The 18,042-nt window shown below is 51.7% G+C and overlaps 1 protein-coding gene across 1 annotated transcript in view; it reads left to right on the top strand.

Moving 5' to 3' along the window:
- LOC102492721 (UDP-GlcNAc:betaGal beta-1,3-N-acetylglucosaminyltransferase-like protein 1) overlaps nt 1-18,042 on the top strand; it is a gene marked incomplete at both ends in the record, with an annotated part of 39,110 nt that overhangs the window by 10,529 nt on the left and 10,539 nt on the right. The window contains 1 exon segment of the mRNA XM_027773825.1: nt 16,671-16,736. Within this exon segment, the coding sequence (XP_027629626.1) occupies nt 16,671-16,736 (66 nt within the window).

Raw genomic sequence — 18,042 nt, 5'->3', positions numbered from 1 at the left:
CAGAGACAGTGAGGGAGGAGAGTGGGAGATGGCAGAGGGTAAGAGATAGGGAATCAAGGATGGGGGGAAAAAAGCAAAACATACAGAAAACAAGAAATGGAAGATTCTTTGCTGACAATAACATGTTTGTTGATGTGCTTGATTGAGACAATATACAGTGTACTCTGGATGGAAAATCTCATTTTTTATGCTGTAATGATGTACAGTGAATGAATGCAAATAAATAAATTGGAAAAAAAAATAAGCCAAGAGAAAAAAAAAGTAAAAATCACACAGCAGAGAGCAATATATGAACAAAATGAAGGTAAACTTGGATGATATTGACAAATGCGGAACTTGAAAGATGAATAACCATAAACAGAGATAATCCATGAGAATTGGTGAGGACGCGAGTGGGCCCCTGGCACCAGGGTGGGCCCCGCGCTGGGGTCGGAGCCCACACGGTGTGGCAGCTGCAGCTCCTGGCCCCAGCATGTCGAGGAACGTGCTTGGACATCCTGACGGGGGGCTGTGCCGGGCCCATCCCCCGATGGGTTCCTTTCTCTGTCTCTGGTGAGAACGTGTGCCCTCTGGCAGTTTTAAAATAGGAAAATTGGAAACAAGTCAATATGAAAATGAAGAAAAATCGTAGATAAATAAGGAAAGCACAGGCGTGGGGTCTCATGAAAGGACATTAAAATGACAGACTTCTAAAAAATGAAGACAGGCCAGCAGACGGTGTCTCGATGCTGTCGTGGCCTTCCCATGTGGCCGACGGCGGCTCAGCCCTGGACTGGAGGCTCGCACTTGCCGTCTCACCGTCTCTGGCTCTTTCTCCCATGAGCACACATGCCCTAAGGCAAAACCCACTTTAAAAAGATTTTAATAAAAGTAAAAAAATTTGTAATCGAACACAAATATAGATATTTGGAAGGTGTAAATTGGTGTTGACAGTGTACTCTTGTATTTTGTTATCAATATTTTATTTCATTTTTTAAAATAATCATTTTGTTTAACTTTTTAAATTTATTTTAAATTTGACCTGAGAGGGACAGAGCGAGAGAGAGGACAAGTGAGAAGGCAAGCTGCCAGGTCCAGGACTTGAACATAGTCCACCATGTGGGAGTCCACCACCCTTAACCACCATGCCACCTGCTGGCCCCTGCCATCTGTAATTAAAAAGTGCTTACAACGTGGAGGCTGGCTAGCAGTGCAGCGGGGCTCTGCCTTGCTGGCCCATGTGGAGCGGTCCTGGGTGCACAGCCCACGGGTGCCCTGTCGGCAGGGACACGCTGCTGCATGAGGACCCCGCTGGGGTGTCTGAGAGAACAACTTAGTAAACTTAGACAGCGTGCTTGCGCCCTGCACTCCTCAACTTCATTTCTGTATATCGCTGCGAAAAGACTTATGTGCAAAGAAGCTTCAAGTTGTTTATTATGAGGGAAGTTACAACCAAGTTAGCGTGTGGTAATAGCGTCAAGGTTAAGAAACTTGTGGCAAATCTGTTAGAGGGAATTACTGTGTTTATAAAGAGAGCATATAATTGATACAGTCAGTCCCTACTCGACTCGGGAACCCCTTCTCGTGAACTTGGAGGACAGGTCCTGGTGTGCCCCCCACTGTGCCTGGACTCCCCAGGGCTCCTGTGCATTTCTTGCAGAGATCAGGGTCGCCTTCTCGAGGTCAGCTGTGGCTCAGAGTTCCTGTTTATGCTGAATTAACTCAGAGCAGGTGCCATCTTTCCACCTCACACTGACTCAGCTCCTTCCTGGGTCCCAGGAAACCTCTGCAGGAGTTCTGGACCCATGGGGCTGTCTGCATGTCACACAGCCCTGTCCTTCGGCCTCTCCTGGGTGGCCCAGGTGCTGCAGCTCCCTGTCCTGCTGCCTGGGGCTCTCGCTCTGCTGCTTCTTTTTTTTAGGAGAGGTTTTTGCTATAGGGTGTGTGCGCTCGCCAGAGAGACAGAGAGAGACAGACAAAGCGAGAAACCACCCCCCAGGGGGATGGCCACATCGTAATCCCTTCTCAGGATCTTGGGGATGCACGCACACGCGCCCAGCGTGAGTTTAAGCCACTGGGTCTGGGATGCGAACCGCGGTCAACTACGTGGGAGTCCAGCGACATAGCCATTACACCAACTGCTGGTCCCTCTTGCTCTGCTGCTTAGACCAGATACTCCAGAGCGCTCCAGTGTTCTCAGACACTCCGCCTTCCCTCTTGTAACAATGAATTTATGAGAGAACGGGTTCGAGCTCCACAGTTTGAGCACAGGCTAACTCATGTTCATTGTTCCCGAGAGGCATTTATTTTTAAGTTTTTATTTACAGAATCCTTTTATTTGTTGTTTTTTATTTGACCAGAGGAGAAAGGGGAAGTGAGCAAACAGACTGCCAAGTCTAGGACTCAAACCGTGGTCTGCCCTGGCCTTTCGGGACTCCCCAGACCATGGGGGTCCAGAGCCCCCATCGCCACAACACCTGCTCCCTCCCCCCTCCGCCCTGGCAGTGGCTGTGTTGCTGTGTTCGGAGAGACTAGAATACGGGATGGCTTTACCTTTTATATAGGAGTTTGGTGGCATGTGAGGGCGGATTTCTTGGTTGTGACACGTACGGCTTCCTGAACAGAGTGATGGGACACCTGTGGTAGCTGCTGCTGGGTGCAGCCACCCCCCTGCAGAGGTCGGGCGCAGAGGACTGGCCTTGTGTGGCCAGCCCTCAACCCACCTGCCCGGGCTCCTGGCAGGTCTGTACACACCAGGCCGGAACTGTGGGGCCTTCCCTGAGATTTCAGTGAGAAGAGAGAGATGGCAGCCCTGCAGACCTCCCGAGGAGAGAGACAGCAGCCCTGCAGACCTCCCGAGGACAGGGTGAAAGTCTTCAGAGGCTCTCACGGCTTTGCCTGGCTGACAGTAAGACCGTTACCTCACGCCACCTTGAAACTCACAGTGCACCTGCAGGGGTTGTTAATGTGGTGGAACAGATTGGGACCCTGATCTCGGGAGATTTCGTGGGTTTTCCACTTTTACCAGTGCCCTCAGGGCCTGCCTCGGAGGCAGCTTGCTGCGGTGGCCCGGGTTCTCCGTGCGAAGCGTGCTGCGATTGTCCAGGTGGTCGTAGCTCTGTCAGGCGGCCCCGGGACGGTCCTCCACCTCGAGCAGAAACAGCGGGTCCCAGAACGTGGGCCCAGTGTTGTCCGTTCCGATCTAGGGTGCCAATTCCAGCTGGAGAGACGGCCCCACTGTGAACGCCGAGCTCGGGCTCTGTGGCTGACCTAACACCCTGGGCTGTCACTGCCACCCTCAGGGCCCAGCGTGCCTCTTCCTGGCCGTGGTGTACGCCGCACTGCCCCGGCTGACACTGCCGTGATTGTACGCTTGTTCATCCTGGCCTTGGAAACGGTGGGAGAGACAGGATGGTGAGAAGGGGCAGCCCTCCGGTGCGTGCTGCGTCGCCGCAGAGTTCGGATCCCCTGTCCTCAGAGACAAGCAAACGTGATCCCGTGAAAACGTGAGCGTTGGGATCCTGGAGGCCCTGGCAGCCCCGTCACTGCCCCTCAGGATCCCACAGCGGTGAGTCTGTCTTCACCCTCTGCCTCCTCCCTGTCTTCACTGGGAACCTTGCCGGTGGCTGCCTGGGGCCTGCACAGGGTCACAGAGCTAGCAGGCGAGGAGGCTTGGAGGCCTGAGGACGTGAAGGCAGGCCCTCTGCCACCCTGTGCCTGGGACGGACGGTGTGCTTGCCTGTCCTCGCACGGCGTCTCGGGGAGACCTGGCAGGGGTGCGCTGGAGGCCGTGCCTCCCACCCCTGCGCAGCACGCTGTCAGCTGCTGGGAGGTGCCAGCCCGCGTGTCCTGTGTACCGTGGTCCGGGCTCAGGTCTGTGTGAGCTCCGGCCTGTCCTGTGTACCGTGGTCCGAGCTCAAGTGTCCGTGAGCCCCGGCCTGTCCTGTGTACCGTGGTCCGGGCTCAGGTCCGTGTGAGCCCCGGCCTGTCCCGTGTACTGTGGTCTGGGCTCAGGTTCGTGTGAGCGCTGGCCTGTCCTGTGTACCATGGTCTGGGCTCAGGTGTCCATGTGAGCCCACGTGTCCTATGTACTGTGGTCCGGGCTCAGGTGTCCGTGTGAGCCTGGCGTGTCCTGTGTACTGTGGTCTGAACTCGCTTACAGTTGGGGGGTTGTGCTGTGAAGGCCCTTCGGGGTGCAGTTCCTCCTCTTTCGCTGTGTTTCTTAGTCATGGAGGAAATAAGTAAACTTAAAAAAATTCATTTTATTTATGTTTTAATATTTTGCTGTAGGGCATGTGCATTCACCAGAGAGAGAGAGAGGGAAACTAAGAAAGCAAGCCGCCAGGTCTGGGACTCAAATCGCTGTCATCCGGGTGGGAGTCCAGTGCCTCAACTACCACACCACTTGCTGCCCTGGAAATAAATCAGCTTTCAAAGATCGAGGTAGAAGTACCTTCAGCGTGCACGTTGTGTGCGGGTGGGCAGACTGATGCGTGTGGGGCCCCGAGTGGGCAGGAGCGGCCTGGCCCACTGTGCTCCCTGCATTCTCGGCTGCACACCCACCCCACGGGCCCCTGCGGCACATGCCTGTCCGGAGTCATGTGCTCGTGCTCAGCTTGGCCCGAGGGTCCCTGCGACACTGCACAGTGCTTGTTCTTCGAGCCTGCATGTGAGCACCCCTGACGTCCATCACAGGCACGGGTGGTCTCCCGCAGGGTGTTAGAATCGCCGTCTCTCTGTGAGCTGTGTTCCGTTTTCTCGGGAAAATGCTAGGGCGGAGCTGGGAAATCACAGAGTGAAGGCATTTTGACCTTAAAGGAAACTGCTGGGCCGGTTTCTGAAGCAGTGCAGCCCCTCACATTCCCAGCAGCTGTGTCCGAGGGTCCAGCGGCTTCTCCTTGTCCACAGTGGTGTCTTCACTCTGGGTTTCGGTTGTCCTAGCAGATGTGAAATGGAGCTGTTGAATTTTGTTAAGTTCACTTACTTCTTCCATGAGAGCAAGAGGGACAGGCAGCACCTCAGCGGGGTCCTGACACTGACCACTCACTGCCCTAGCCAGTCCCGCCCGGTCATGCACACGTGTTGACACTGGCCACTCGCAGCCCTAGCCAGTCCCAGTTGTGGACACTGTGAGCTGGTACACAAGGAGATCTCCGTGTGAGCCCAGAACCAGCCCGTACAGAGTCGTGTTGCACGTGGTGCCATCGGCCCCTTGTGGTGCTTTTAGTTTACATTCACTCAGCGTTCAGTGACCTGTGTGCCTTCTCATGGGCTCACTGGCCAGCTGAGGTGCCTTGGACACATTTTTGATTTATCAAAATCTATCAGTGGGTTTGTCAGAATATCCTCAGTCGTAAGTTGAAGAGCATCTGTTTGTGTTTCTTTTTTTTTCTTTTTTTTAAAAAGAATTACTCTATTTAACTTTATTTATTTATTTATCTATTTATTTTAATTTAACCAGAAAGGGAGAGAGCGAGAGAGGAAAAGCGAAAAAGCAAGCTGCCAGGTCCGGAACTCCAACTGTAGTCAGCCATGTGGAAGTCCAGCGTCTTGACTACCACTCCACCTGCCGGCCCTGCTGTTGATGCTTCTTACAGAGAAGAACATGCCCCTCCCACCTCTGTCCTGGCGGGGAACTGAACGCCAGTCTCTCATGCTGACTCGCTGGTGCCCTGGGCGGGGAACTGAACGCCAGTCTCTCATGCTGACTCGCTGGTGCCCTGTGGCGTCCGGTAGCAGAAAGTCCTGTGCAGCATTGCATGTTGCATCTGCTCGTGTCTCTGAGCTCCTCTGTCTGGGGCATTCTGCAGCCCTTCTTGGTTTCCCTCTTGACATTCCTGAAGAGCCCAGGGACTGCTTTTGCAAAGTGCACTGCGTCCCGAGCTGTCCGTGTTTCCCCGTGGTGGGACCAGGTCTTGCTCCTCTGCCTGGAGCACCTCAGGCGACACTGCCTTCCTGCCACCTGCGCTGCAGCCCGTGGTTCTGTCTGCCCCATCGTGGCCATCGCCATGCATGACGAGCGGCGTGGGCACCCATGGGGTGGTGTCTGCCAGGAGGCCAGGCCCATGCCCTGCCCCTTGGCACATGGGCTACATTCACTTGTCGGCCTGAGCGTGGACTCTTGTCTGTTGTGTCCCATTGTCACCAGTTTCTGCGGTCATTGCTGTGATGTCCACGCTGTGGGCTGGCAAGGCCCAGCTCCGAATCCTTCAGCGCAGTTCCTGCCTGAGTGCTCCTGACGCTTCCAGTCCACTGGAACCCCCCAGGCTCGGCGTGGGCTTTCCCTGGAATTCTGGTGGAGTCAGCGTTTCTCAGGAGTCCTAGTTCCTTCCAGGAAGCCACAGTTGGGTGCTCGGTGTAGTCATCGCTGTTGGGTGCTGCTTTTCCAGCCCTTCTTATGGACAGAGCTGGGAGTGTGTGTACCTCTGTGCACGTGTGCATGCACCTATGGGCAGACGCATCACATCTAGGTATACAGGTATGTGTTTGCATGCACCGAGCACTGTAAGCACTTTCGTAGGGACTTCCCATTTCTAGTCCATGCCGTGCCAGCGGGCTGATCGACACTCTCCCTATCCCCGCGTCACAGCCCCTCCTGCTGGGAGAGGGCCAGAAGGGTGTGTAGTTAAGTTTTGGAACTCCGCACATGGTTTTGCAGATCTGGGAGGGGAGTGCTCTGCGGGCCCCCAGTCAGCCACCCATCCACGCGTGGAGAACAGGCACTCGTGCCTGCTCTCGGGGTGTCCTCCTCGTGAGCCCAGGCCCTGCAGTGTGTTCCTGGTTGGGCACAGTCGGGTGACATCTGCAGTGAAGGCTGTGAGTGTAACTGCTGTGTTGTCTCAGTGCACAGAGATGCAGAGAGGGACGACGTCCAGGAGGAACAGACGACCGTTACAGGGGGACATTCCCGATCAGAACGGGGCAGAGCACACGGGCTTGGGGCCCTCCTGTGGGCGCACTGACATTGCGCTTGGACTTGGGAGGCCGCTGGACTGTGACCCACTGGCCTCCTCCGAGCACACGGGCCTGCGAGGGCCGGCATGGGGAGCCCAGCAGCAGGTGCAGCTCTTGGTCCTGGGGCAGGTCCCTTTAGGGTACAGGCACTGCCTGTGCCAGGGTGCCTGAGCTCCCCTCGCTCCCACGTGGGTGCCCCCAACGGCTCCCGGCACCCCTCACATATCCACCTGCCTGATGCCCCCGCCCATGCTCCAGGGCAGCTGCCTGCACCTGGACACCTTGCCCCAGGGCTCAGACCTGCCCACATGTGTGTTGCCCTTAGCGTTACACGTTTATACCCTGAACCAGCCGTCTCCCTGCAGGATGGCAGTGCCATGGGGGCAGAGCAGGAAGGTAGGGGCCAGAGCGTGGAAGTGGTGAGGCTCAGGACACATTTGTTAAGTGAATAAGTGGAGTTTGGACTTTCGTGTTTAGTTTTAAGTAGTTAAGACGGGCTGGGAGCGTCAGTCCAGCCCATCCGGCCTCGCAGCCAGGTATTTCTCAGGACAGCCGGCACTAGCACCACAAGACCAGACACAAGAGGACGCCCTACCACAAGAGGTGGAAGTGCGAGCTGGGACGTCACGGCCAGCGCTGAGATCAGCCCCTGCCGCACACACAAAACCCGTGTATGGGGAGTAACAAATACCGCACCCTGAGGTGGACGTGGGTAACATTTCCTGGGCTCAGTGCTGTACCCACAAAACAGGGATCGTCGATGCTGTATACAACGTATCAGTAACAAGCTGGTCTACACCGGGACCCTAGTGAAGAGTGCTTCATGCCCAGTGGCAGCACGCCTCACCAGCAGTGTGCGGTGTGGATATTCACGGAGAAACATGAATAGGTAACAGCAGAAAACAGTACTGGGCAGGAGGATTCAGCAGTTTTGCACAGGAAGCTCTGGGAGATGGTTACTGTAGTCTGCCTGAAGTTGGGACAGAATTGAACAAAACGAGTTTGGTTCTTTGGGAAGTGTGAAAGCTGACACTAGTCCCACTGTGTGCTGCCCCAGGGCTGCAAGAAGGGGGCCAGGCTGACTCCCAAGGAGGAAGAGATTTTAACTAAAAAGAGACTTCAGAAGAAACCGTGAAAGGAAGGAGAATGCCGAACCGGCAGTCTCGGAGCAGCCCCAGCAGCACACTCCTGCAGGCGTGGTGTACAGGACAGGCCAGTGCAGCCGTGCAGATGGCTGTGTGCTGGGGCACGGGGCAGGGCCCAGAAGGCAGATGACCCTCCCTGTCTTCGTTCATGTAATAAAGGTATTTATTGTCCCCCCACCATACCCCCACAAAAACAAAAAGGCCACAGTGGCTGTCCCGTGGTCCTTCCTGGAGCCTGCTCTCTGGACATGGCTCCACGGCTGGCTTGGCCTGACTGCACGGGGACTTGGAGCCCGTTCATCTCAGAGAGTGGGGCTTGGTGGGCACGTGCTGTGCCCTGAGGGAAAACACCTCCCTGGAGACAGGGAGGGCCTTGCTGTGCTGTGGCTGATGTCACCATCGGCCCAGGTGTCTACAGTAAGAATGGGACTTCCCTGTGAGTGAGCAAATCCCACAGAGGTTTATTTTTTCCATGTGGGAGGTTGACTTCTTGCCTCTGGAGTCTTCAGGGACAGACCCGGACTTGGAAGCGAAGCGTGAAGCTGGGTGTGCAGGCATCGACCCAGAGGAGACACTTGCGCTCCATGGGACCGGTGCTCCCCAGAGAGGGCAGGGACTGCTCAGGAGGGAAGGGCCGGGAGGCTCTGGCCTATGAGCTTGCAGAGGGCCCATGCCTCCCGTGTCAGAAATGCCATCTGTCTGTCCCCACATAGTATACATGGGATGTCTGCACTCTGAGGCTGAAAGACTGAAGGTGTAGTCACAGGGAGGCCAGCTGTAGACACCAGAGACAGTATGGGGGCGTGATGGGGTGGAGGGAGGGGATGGGGAGAAAACAAACAAAACACTCAATAGACACAAAAAAGTTATTTGTTGATGATAATGTCTTGGTAATGTCTTCGACTTGACTAGTATACACCGTATTCATAGTAAGACAAGCCACGTTGTACACTGTAAAGATGTGCAGTGATTAAATGTAAATGAGCCAGATTAAAAGAAAAAAGAACTGGCTAAAAGCACAGCAGTAGTGAGTGGTGACCTGTGGAAGCTGGGCCTCTGCTGAAGGGGATTGTTCTCTAGAGCTGCACACGTTCAACCATGTGCCAGGACGCGTCCTGGCCGCGCACAGGACTAGCCTGCAGTCGATGCGTATATTCACAGAGACACATGGATGAGTAACAGCAGAAAACAGCACTGCACGGGAAGCTTTGGGAGATGTTTACTGTAGTCTGCCTGAAGGTGGAACAGGGTCGAACAAGATGAGTTTGGTTCTTTGGAAAGTGTGAAAGCTGCTAGTGAACTCTCTTCCTCTATTGGGAGAAGTAACTGAAATTAATGAAGCTCTTGCAGAAAATCCTGGACTTGTTAACAAATCTTATTATGAAGATTGGCTGACCAAGATGACACTGAGTAACCCTTCAGAACTAGATGAACTAAAGAGTGAGAAGCATATGAAGAATTCGTAAAGTTTATTGAGTGAAAGTAGAACCCTTAGATAAAGTAATATGAAACAGCTTATTCCATCATAGTGTTCTTTAATTAGTGGCTGATAGAAAACTTAAAATAGCTACTTTTAGCAACTTTATCAGTAGAAAAAGAAACTACTCTGAACACCACTACTGGGAAGAAGTACCCCTTAACTTTCTAATGATCATGTTTCTAATAAACACAAAATTCATCTTTTTCACAATATTTGTTGAATCTTAGACTAGGATCAAGTATTCAGAATTCTTGAAATTATCTGTGATAAAAACTATTGACAAAAATTATGTAATTAGTGATGACACTGTCACCCTAAACCTTCTATAACACTGTCTTGATAATGCCCATTGCTGTACTTGGGTCAGAATACTTAGTGACCTCTCCATTGGAAATACCTGGGAGTGGAGAAGTTTTTGTCAGTTGTACAGTGTCAAAAAACATTACTATTTTAGTTTCACAATAGAGTGCATTTGCTGGAACTATTTAATACAGTTGAAGTAACAGCTTTGCAACAAAACTGAAAAAAAAAATCAGTGTTCAATTTCTTCATTAAAAAAAAAAAAAGAGCTGGCTGTAGCTGGAAGTATTTAAAAGCCCGGCAGCCAGCCCACTTTCTCCACTTCTTTTCAATATAGTGCTTGAAGTCTTAGGCAATGCAGTAAAAAAAGAGAATAATATAGAAAGCACTCAAATAAGCAAAGAACAGTAGAAAACATATTTGCAGATGACATGATGGTATACTTAGAAAACCCAACGGTTTCCATTAAAAAAAAAATACTTCTGGAAGTTATAAATGAACACAATAAAGTGGCAGGATACAAAATCAGCATCCAAAAATCTATAGCATTTCTATATACGAACAAGTTGACCGAGGTAGAACTGAAGAAAGAAATCCCTTTTACCTCAGCCATAAAATGTATAAGATACCTAGGGAAAAAGCTAACTAAAGAAGTCAAAGACCTTTACAAAGAAAACTATGAAAGTCTTTAAAAAAGATAGTGAAAATGACACAAAAACGTGGAAGGACAGCCCTGGTTCCTGGATTAGAAGAATTAATATAATCAGAATGGCAAGTCTACCCAAATTAATTTACATATTTAATGCAATTCCAATCAAATTACCTGAGACATTCTTCACAGATCTAGAAAAGACCATCATAGAATTTGTATTGAATTATAAAAGACCTCATATTGCCAAAGCAATCCTGTGCAAGAAGAGTGGAGTGGTTGGCATCTCATTCCCTGACCCTGAAACCTACTATAAAGCTGTGATAATCAAAACAGCATGGTATTGGCATCAAAACAGACAAGTGGACCAATGGACTAGAAAAGAGAACCCAGAAATAACCCCCAAAACATACAGCCAACTGATTTTTGACAGAGGATACAGTCCAGTGGGAAAAGGGAAATGTCTTTAGCAAATGATACTGGAAAAACTGAATGTCCAACCTGCAGAAAGATTAAACTGAATCCCCATCTTTCACCATTAACAAAAATCAACTCAAAATGGATCAAAGATCTGAACCAAGACCTCAGACTATAAAACTACTGTTGGAAAATACATTGAGACATGTATACGGGAGACATTGGGGTAGACAAAGACTTCTTAAATAAGACTCCCAAAGCACAAGCAATAATCCCAAAAATAGACAAGTGGGATTACATCAGACTAAGAAGTTTCTGCATGGCAAAAGACACAGTAATTACTGTGAAGCCGCAGCCCTCAGAATGGGAGAATGTTTTTGTAAACTATGCTTCAGATAAGGTACTGATACCAGAATTCACAGGGAACTCAAGTGGCTTATCTGGAAAAAAAATCATTAACCTGATTAAAAGATGAAAAAATGAACTGTTAAAAACTCTCTAAGGAAGACACATAAACAGCCAGGTTCCTTGAAGACCTACATATAGAACTATCGTATGATCCAACAGTTCAACTCCTGAGTACCCAAAGGACAGGAGACTGCTTAGTTGGAAAAGTGCTTGCACATCAATGTTTATTGCGGCATTGTTGACAATTGCTAGGACATGGAACCAACCCAAATGTCCACAAACAGATGAATGGATTGAAAAAGTGTGACACATAGACTCTATGGAATACGGTTCAGCCATAAAAAATGTCATCACCTTGGCATTTGATTGAAAGTGATCAAATACGTAAGATTTATTGCTGAGTGAAACAAGCCAGGCTATGAAAGAGAGACATTGTATGTCCCCACTTAACATATACCAATTGTCCACACTCTATGGTAGAGACTGAAAGATTGGAGGACATAAAAGTATCAACAATAGTTATGGACACTGGGAACAGTGTGGAAGGAGTATGTGAGAGGGGAAGAGTATAAGGAAGGAAATCAGAGAAAAAAGAGAGATACAAGATATTCGTGGGACATAGAAATAAATGGTTTATTACCTGTTGATGATAACATGTATAGTATTCTCAACTGGACTGGTCTGAGGTGTATTTCATGTTGGGTAAATTCTCTTTAGAAGCTAAATGATGTATCACAATAAAATGTTTAAAAAATAATAATAACTGAAAGAAACAAAAACCCGGCACCCAACTTGGAGTGTTTATGTTGTAACCACATACATGAGAGGCCACAGATTGTAGTCAAGAGTAATGAGCTTTTCTTCCTTACAAAAGTTAACGCTTGAATATTGGACTTTAATAAATACTTAACAAATATGGGGGGGGGTAAGAAATGTGACTTAGAAGAGGACGCCACCTTTCCTAAAAAATGTTTGTTTTGCCCAGCCAAGGGAATGCTGTTGCCATTTGTTCAGGTCATCTTTGATTTCACTTTCTTCAGCACTTCGTAATTTTTAGGAAACTGATCACGTACATGTTCTGAAAAGTTTGAATCTCTTTATGTGAATATCTCTGGAGCAGTTGTGACTGGGAACTGTGCTTTTGGTCTCCACGTTTACGTGTGCGTTTGGGCTCCACATTCACATGTGCATTTTGCTCTCCATGTTCACATGTGCATTTCAGTCTACACATTCCCATGTGTGTTTGATCACCACATTCACGTGTGCGTTTGGTCTACATGTTCCTGTGTGTGTTTGATCTCCACGTGCACATGTGCATTTGGTCTCCATGTTCACGTGTGCGTTTGGTCTCCACGTTTACATGTGCATTTGGGCTCAACATTCACGTGTGCGTTTTGCTCTCCACGTTCACATGTGTGTTTGGTCTACACGTTCACGTGTGCGTTTGATCTCCACGTTCATGTGTGCTTTTGGTCTCCATGTTCCTGTGTGCGTTTTGCTCTCCACGTTCACGTGTGCATTTGGTCTCCACGTTCACTTGTACATTTGGTCTCCACATTCACGTGTGCATTTTTCTCTCCATGTTCACGTGTGTGTTTTGCTCTCCACGTTCCCGTGTGCATTTGGTCTCCACATTCCTGTGTGCATTTGGGCTCCACGTTCACATGTGTGCCATTAATCCACGCATCTTGTAGTCACCTTGAGTTGACACATGAAGTTAGCCGTCGCCAGCCCACCCCGGGCCACACAGCACCCTACATGCCTCTTTAAACCAAGTAAGACACGGCAGGGCCGCAGCTTGCCAACACCGCACAGCCATCCCAGGGCCCCCGAAGGCAAGTCGCTCAGTGGTGCCAACCCGCCCCCGGACGTCCCTGAGTGGTGCCGACCCATTCCCCGATACTCGAACTTAGCTTCTAGGACGAGGACGGAGAACATGGGACTTAACCACGGACAAAGCTGTCCCGTGATAAGGGAGTAAAAAACGAACAAAGACATCAGCTTCATTTACACGCGCGCACGTGACATCGGCTTCATTTACACACGCGCACGCGACATCGGCTTCATTTACACACACGCACGACAGGCTCGTAAGGAAACAGGAGGTTCTCGTGACAGTGCCATCCTCATTTCTGGAGCTGGCCCCCTGGTCCTGATTTCATACCGGGGCTGTCCCCTTTGCCTGCGGAAGCTCTTCAGCTGGCCGTGGCCCTCCACCTGGCAGGGTTAGCCACACTTTCACCCTCCTGCCTGGATCGAGTGCTGGTTGTTTTCCGTGGCCCTTATCACAGATGCCCTGAGGGACCTGCTGCATCCTGGCCACGTCTCCTCAGCTCATTGGAGGGCACTAGTCCAGTGTCCCCTTGGAACTTGGACCTGTCACCCCAGCCAGCCACAGTTACTCCCCTGTGTGCGTGTTTGCAGTGGCCAGGAGACAGCCTCAGCTTCCAGCTCAGTGGGTGTGCCCGTGTCTCTGAGTGGAGGTCCCCCTCCCTCTGGCGCTCAGGCATCCTGGCCAGCGGAGCAGACAGTCCCGTGTCAGGAAACATGCTTTGTTAGTGGTGGCTGGGTGACAGTGAGCGGTGCCACTCCTGTCCCTGGGCTCCTGCAGTGAGTCCTGGCCATGGGCAGAGACACCGCGTGTTGCGGCTGACCCAGAGCGCAGCCTCAGGCCTTGCCAGCCAGCACAGCACTGCCTCCTGGCTGATGCTGTGGCTGTCTCCAGGCTGCGGCGCTGTCCCGTCAGCCAGGCCGCAGACCTCGCTCCTTGGCCACAGACACCAGCTGCTCTGTTGCCAGCCGGAGAGCGGTCAGAACCAAAAAGAGTGTGTGGCGGTTTGTACATGGCAAAACGAGTCAGAAGCCCGTCCATGTGTCCGCAGTAGTTGTTAGGTCGGGAAAGTCAGCGTGCATTTTTCTGTGTTTTTCTATGCAAAAATGAGTCATGACTTTCCTGATGACTATGTGTGTATGTACACACACATGCACACACTCACACATACACACATGCACACATACATACACACGATGCACACATTCATACACACGCACATATTCATACATACATGTACACACATTTCATACATGCATGCATGCACACATTCGTACATGCATGCACACATACATGCACACCTGAACACATTCATACATACACAGTGCACACATTCATACATACATATATGCACACACGCACACATTCATGCATACATACACACATGCATGCATGAATGTATGCACACATTCATGCATACATGCATACACACATTCATACATATACACATGCACACATTCATACACACATGCACACACATGCACACATGCACGCATTCATACACATGCACACATTCATACACACATTCATGCATACGTACACACATGCACACATTCATACACACGTGCACACATTCATGCACATTCATGCACACATACACACATTCATACACACATGGACAGCTTCATACATACGTACACACATGCACACATTCATACACACACATGCACACATTCATACACACACATGCACACATTCATAGATACATACACACATGCACACATTCATACACACATGCACACATTCATACACACGTACACACATTCATGCATACGTACACACATGCACACATTCATACACACATGCACACATTCATACACACGTACACACATTCATACATACGTACACACATGCACACATTCATACGCATACATGCACACATTCATACACACATGCACACACTCACACATACGTACACATATGCACACATGCACACATATGCACACACTCATACACACATGCAAACATTCATACGTACACGTATGCACACATTCATACATACACACATGCACACATTCATACATACGCACGTGCACACATACATGCACACATTCATACACACATACACACACACACTTTTTTTTTTTAGTTTTTTTTGCCAGAGGGTGTGTGCACTCACTGGAGAGAGACCGAGAGAGGAAGAGTGAGAAGTCACCCCCAGGGGATAGCCAGGCTGCAGTAGTTTCTTCGTTCTCCTCTTGGGGTTTTTGGGCACACACATGCACCCAATTGTGTTTTTCAAGCCCCTGAGCCCAGGACTGGAACCTATGGAATTGGCCATGGGATCCAGCACCTTAACAACCATGCTACCTCCTGGCCCTCTGTAGACATGTCTGAGGGCCCGCTAAACAGTGCTGAGCTGCTCCTAGCTCCAGAATGGCACAAGAGATGCGCCTCCTCAGAGGTCAGCCTGGGCCAGGCCGCCCCACCTCCCCCTCCCCCACTCATCGCCACCTCTCTGAGCCCACTGCCACCCTCTTACCTCTCCTCACCCCCACGCCACTGGGCTGCGGGAGGGTGACTTTGCAGAAATAAGGAATTCAAGTATGGGCCTTTTCATTTATCTTACTCAATTTGAGAATCAGTGTCTTCCCAAAAGCATTATCTTTAGTTCTTCTATTGGCTCTATTTTTACCTTTAAATGAAACAGTAAGCTTTGCTTATTGTTCTTCTACTTTAAACAGTTAGTGAAGTAAAACATACCCACCAAGATGCACAGAGCAGACGTGCTCTTCGGAGGCCATCAGTAAACAGATGCAGCTTTGTACAGCTCAGCACCCCCCGCCAGCACCGTGGGGTCCCACGTTCTCGCTCTCTCTACGGCACATTTTGAAATGATGTGACTTCAGTCCAGTTTGAATTTAAGTAGATGGAGCGGTACGCAGGCATTCTTTTGTCCTCTGGGTTTGGAGGTTTACGTGTGGACAGCTGCAGCGCGTGTCCCGGGAAGGCATTTGAAAGCAGGCACAGCTCACTGCTTCCCGTCTGCGGTGTGTGAACGCTGGGCTGCCCACGCTGAACCACGCTATGGGCGCATCCCTGCCCGCGTCTTCAGCTGCGCCGGCAGGGGTGTGCAGTCTGTAGATGGAGCTTCAGGGATGACACCAAGTCGGCTCCCAGGGCAGCTGCACCCATGTCCCGGTGGTTGGTCACATGTGAGTTCTTGCTCCTGGGTCCTCACACCTGCCAGCACTGCCGAGGGTCACGTCTGCATTGCCCGCTCAGCCTCTCATGTGTATTCCTGTTGGGCTGCCCGTCATGTGTTGGAGGAGACACCTTACGTGTGTGTATGTGTGTTGAGCTGCTCGTCCCTGTGTCGGGAAAGCCCCCTCATGTGTTTACATGTTGAGCTGTCTGTCCCCATGTCAGGGGAGCTGCCTCACGTGTGTGTACGTGTGTTGGGCTGCCCGTCCCACGTCGGGAGCTGCCCCGTGTGTGTGCATGTGTTGGGCTGCCTGTCTCGTGTCGGGAGCCGCCTCACGTGTGTCTTTGTGTGTCTTCCTGCAGGACGACGTGATGATGCCACAGAGGGTGAGGCTGCAACTCGAGGCCGCCAGGGAGCACCCGAGCAGCGTAAGGACAGCGCTCTGTCTTCGCGGCGTGCCTCTTCGGGCGTGTCGCCCTCCTGGTCTTTACAGTGGGGAGCTGGCTGCGGCAGGGCGTCCACAGCGGCGAGCTCTGCGGGGACCGAGGGCTTTCCTTGTTCTCCGTCAGCATCCGAGAGGCTGAGCAGTGTCAGCAGTTCAGAAACTCCCAGGCCCCGCCCCCCAGAGCACTCCTTGGTGAGCCCTTGTCAGCAGGGCCTGTGGGCGTGCCAGGTGCATGTCCCTGCCTTGCAGTCCACCACACCCACCACGGTTAAGTTAGGAAGAAACCTTCGAATTAGGGTGCCGATCGCTGGCTTCGGCTACGGGAGGCCTGGAGCATGGGCTTACAGGGGCAGCCCTTGCCTATGTAGGCCCCTCCCCTGCACCAGACGGCACCTGGCGTGTGTCATGTGTGGTTGGGTCACTGTAGGATGCTGTGTTCACGTGGGCCGGCCTTGCTCATAGTGCCGGGCTTGCCTAGAACCCCCAGAGCAGACACCTCTCGAGCCGTCCAAAGGATTTTGCTTCATCCAGGACGGCGGCCTGCCCCCCCGTAGGCTGCTGGGGAGCTTTCTAGGCCACTCACAGCTGCTCACAGGGCTCAGCATTGCGGACCGCCCTGCTTCCCGCCAGGTCTGCACCTCTGGTGACAGAGCCTGGTTCCCGCTGTGCACAGGGCGGCCCTCACACTCCCCTCCTCTTTTAAGTTTGTGTATTTCTTCCATTGAGAGAAAGAGAGTGGGAGGTGGGCATCACCAGCAGGGTCTGGACATAAGTGCCCGCAGTCTTAGCCAGCCCAGGCCCTGGGCACAGGTACAGCATATGGGAGAGGTCTCAGATGCAAACCTAGGGCCTGCCCACGTGGCCGCAGCCTTGCAGAGTGACGGTTCCCGCTGTGCCAGTGTGGGCCCCACGCACTGCTCCTGTGGGTCTCCATTGTCCCCGCGTGGATGAGGACAGGCCTTCCGCCTCGGGTTTGATGCTGGAGAGCTTCACTCCTGGACCGTCCTCACGTTTTGTGGAACACCATTGGGGTGTGCCTGTCAGATGCCGGGAGAGGCCCAGCTGCTCCAGGAAGCCACCCCACAGCCTTGTGGGTGCCCCCACTCCCACGGCTCTCTGGGTGACCCTGTGTGCCCCAGGCGGTAGGGGTGGTGCAGGGTCTTGGGTCCTAGGAACACTCGGCCATGCTGGGCCCAGGGTAAGTTTTGTAGCCAGAGGTCGGCTTGGTGGCTCAGCCAGCCGTTAGTGGGGCCCCAAGTCCTGTGTCCCGTGCCCCTGGGGGGGGTGCC

This window comes from Tupaia chinensis, unplaced genomic scaffold (assembly GCF_000334495.1).
Source record: "Tupaia chinensis unplaced genomic scaffold, TupChi_1.0 Scaffold000377_4, whole genome shotgun sequence".
Lineage (NCBI taxonomy): Eukaryota > Metazoa > Chordata > Mammalia > Scandentia > Tupaiidae > Tupaia > Tupaia belangeri.
This window is presented reverse-complemented; position numbering and strand designations above follow the sequence as displayed.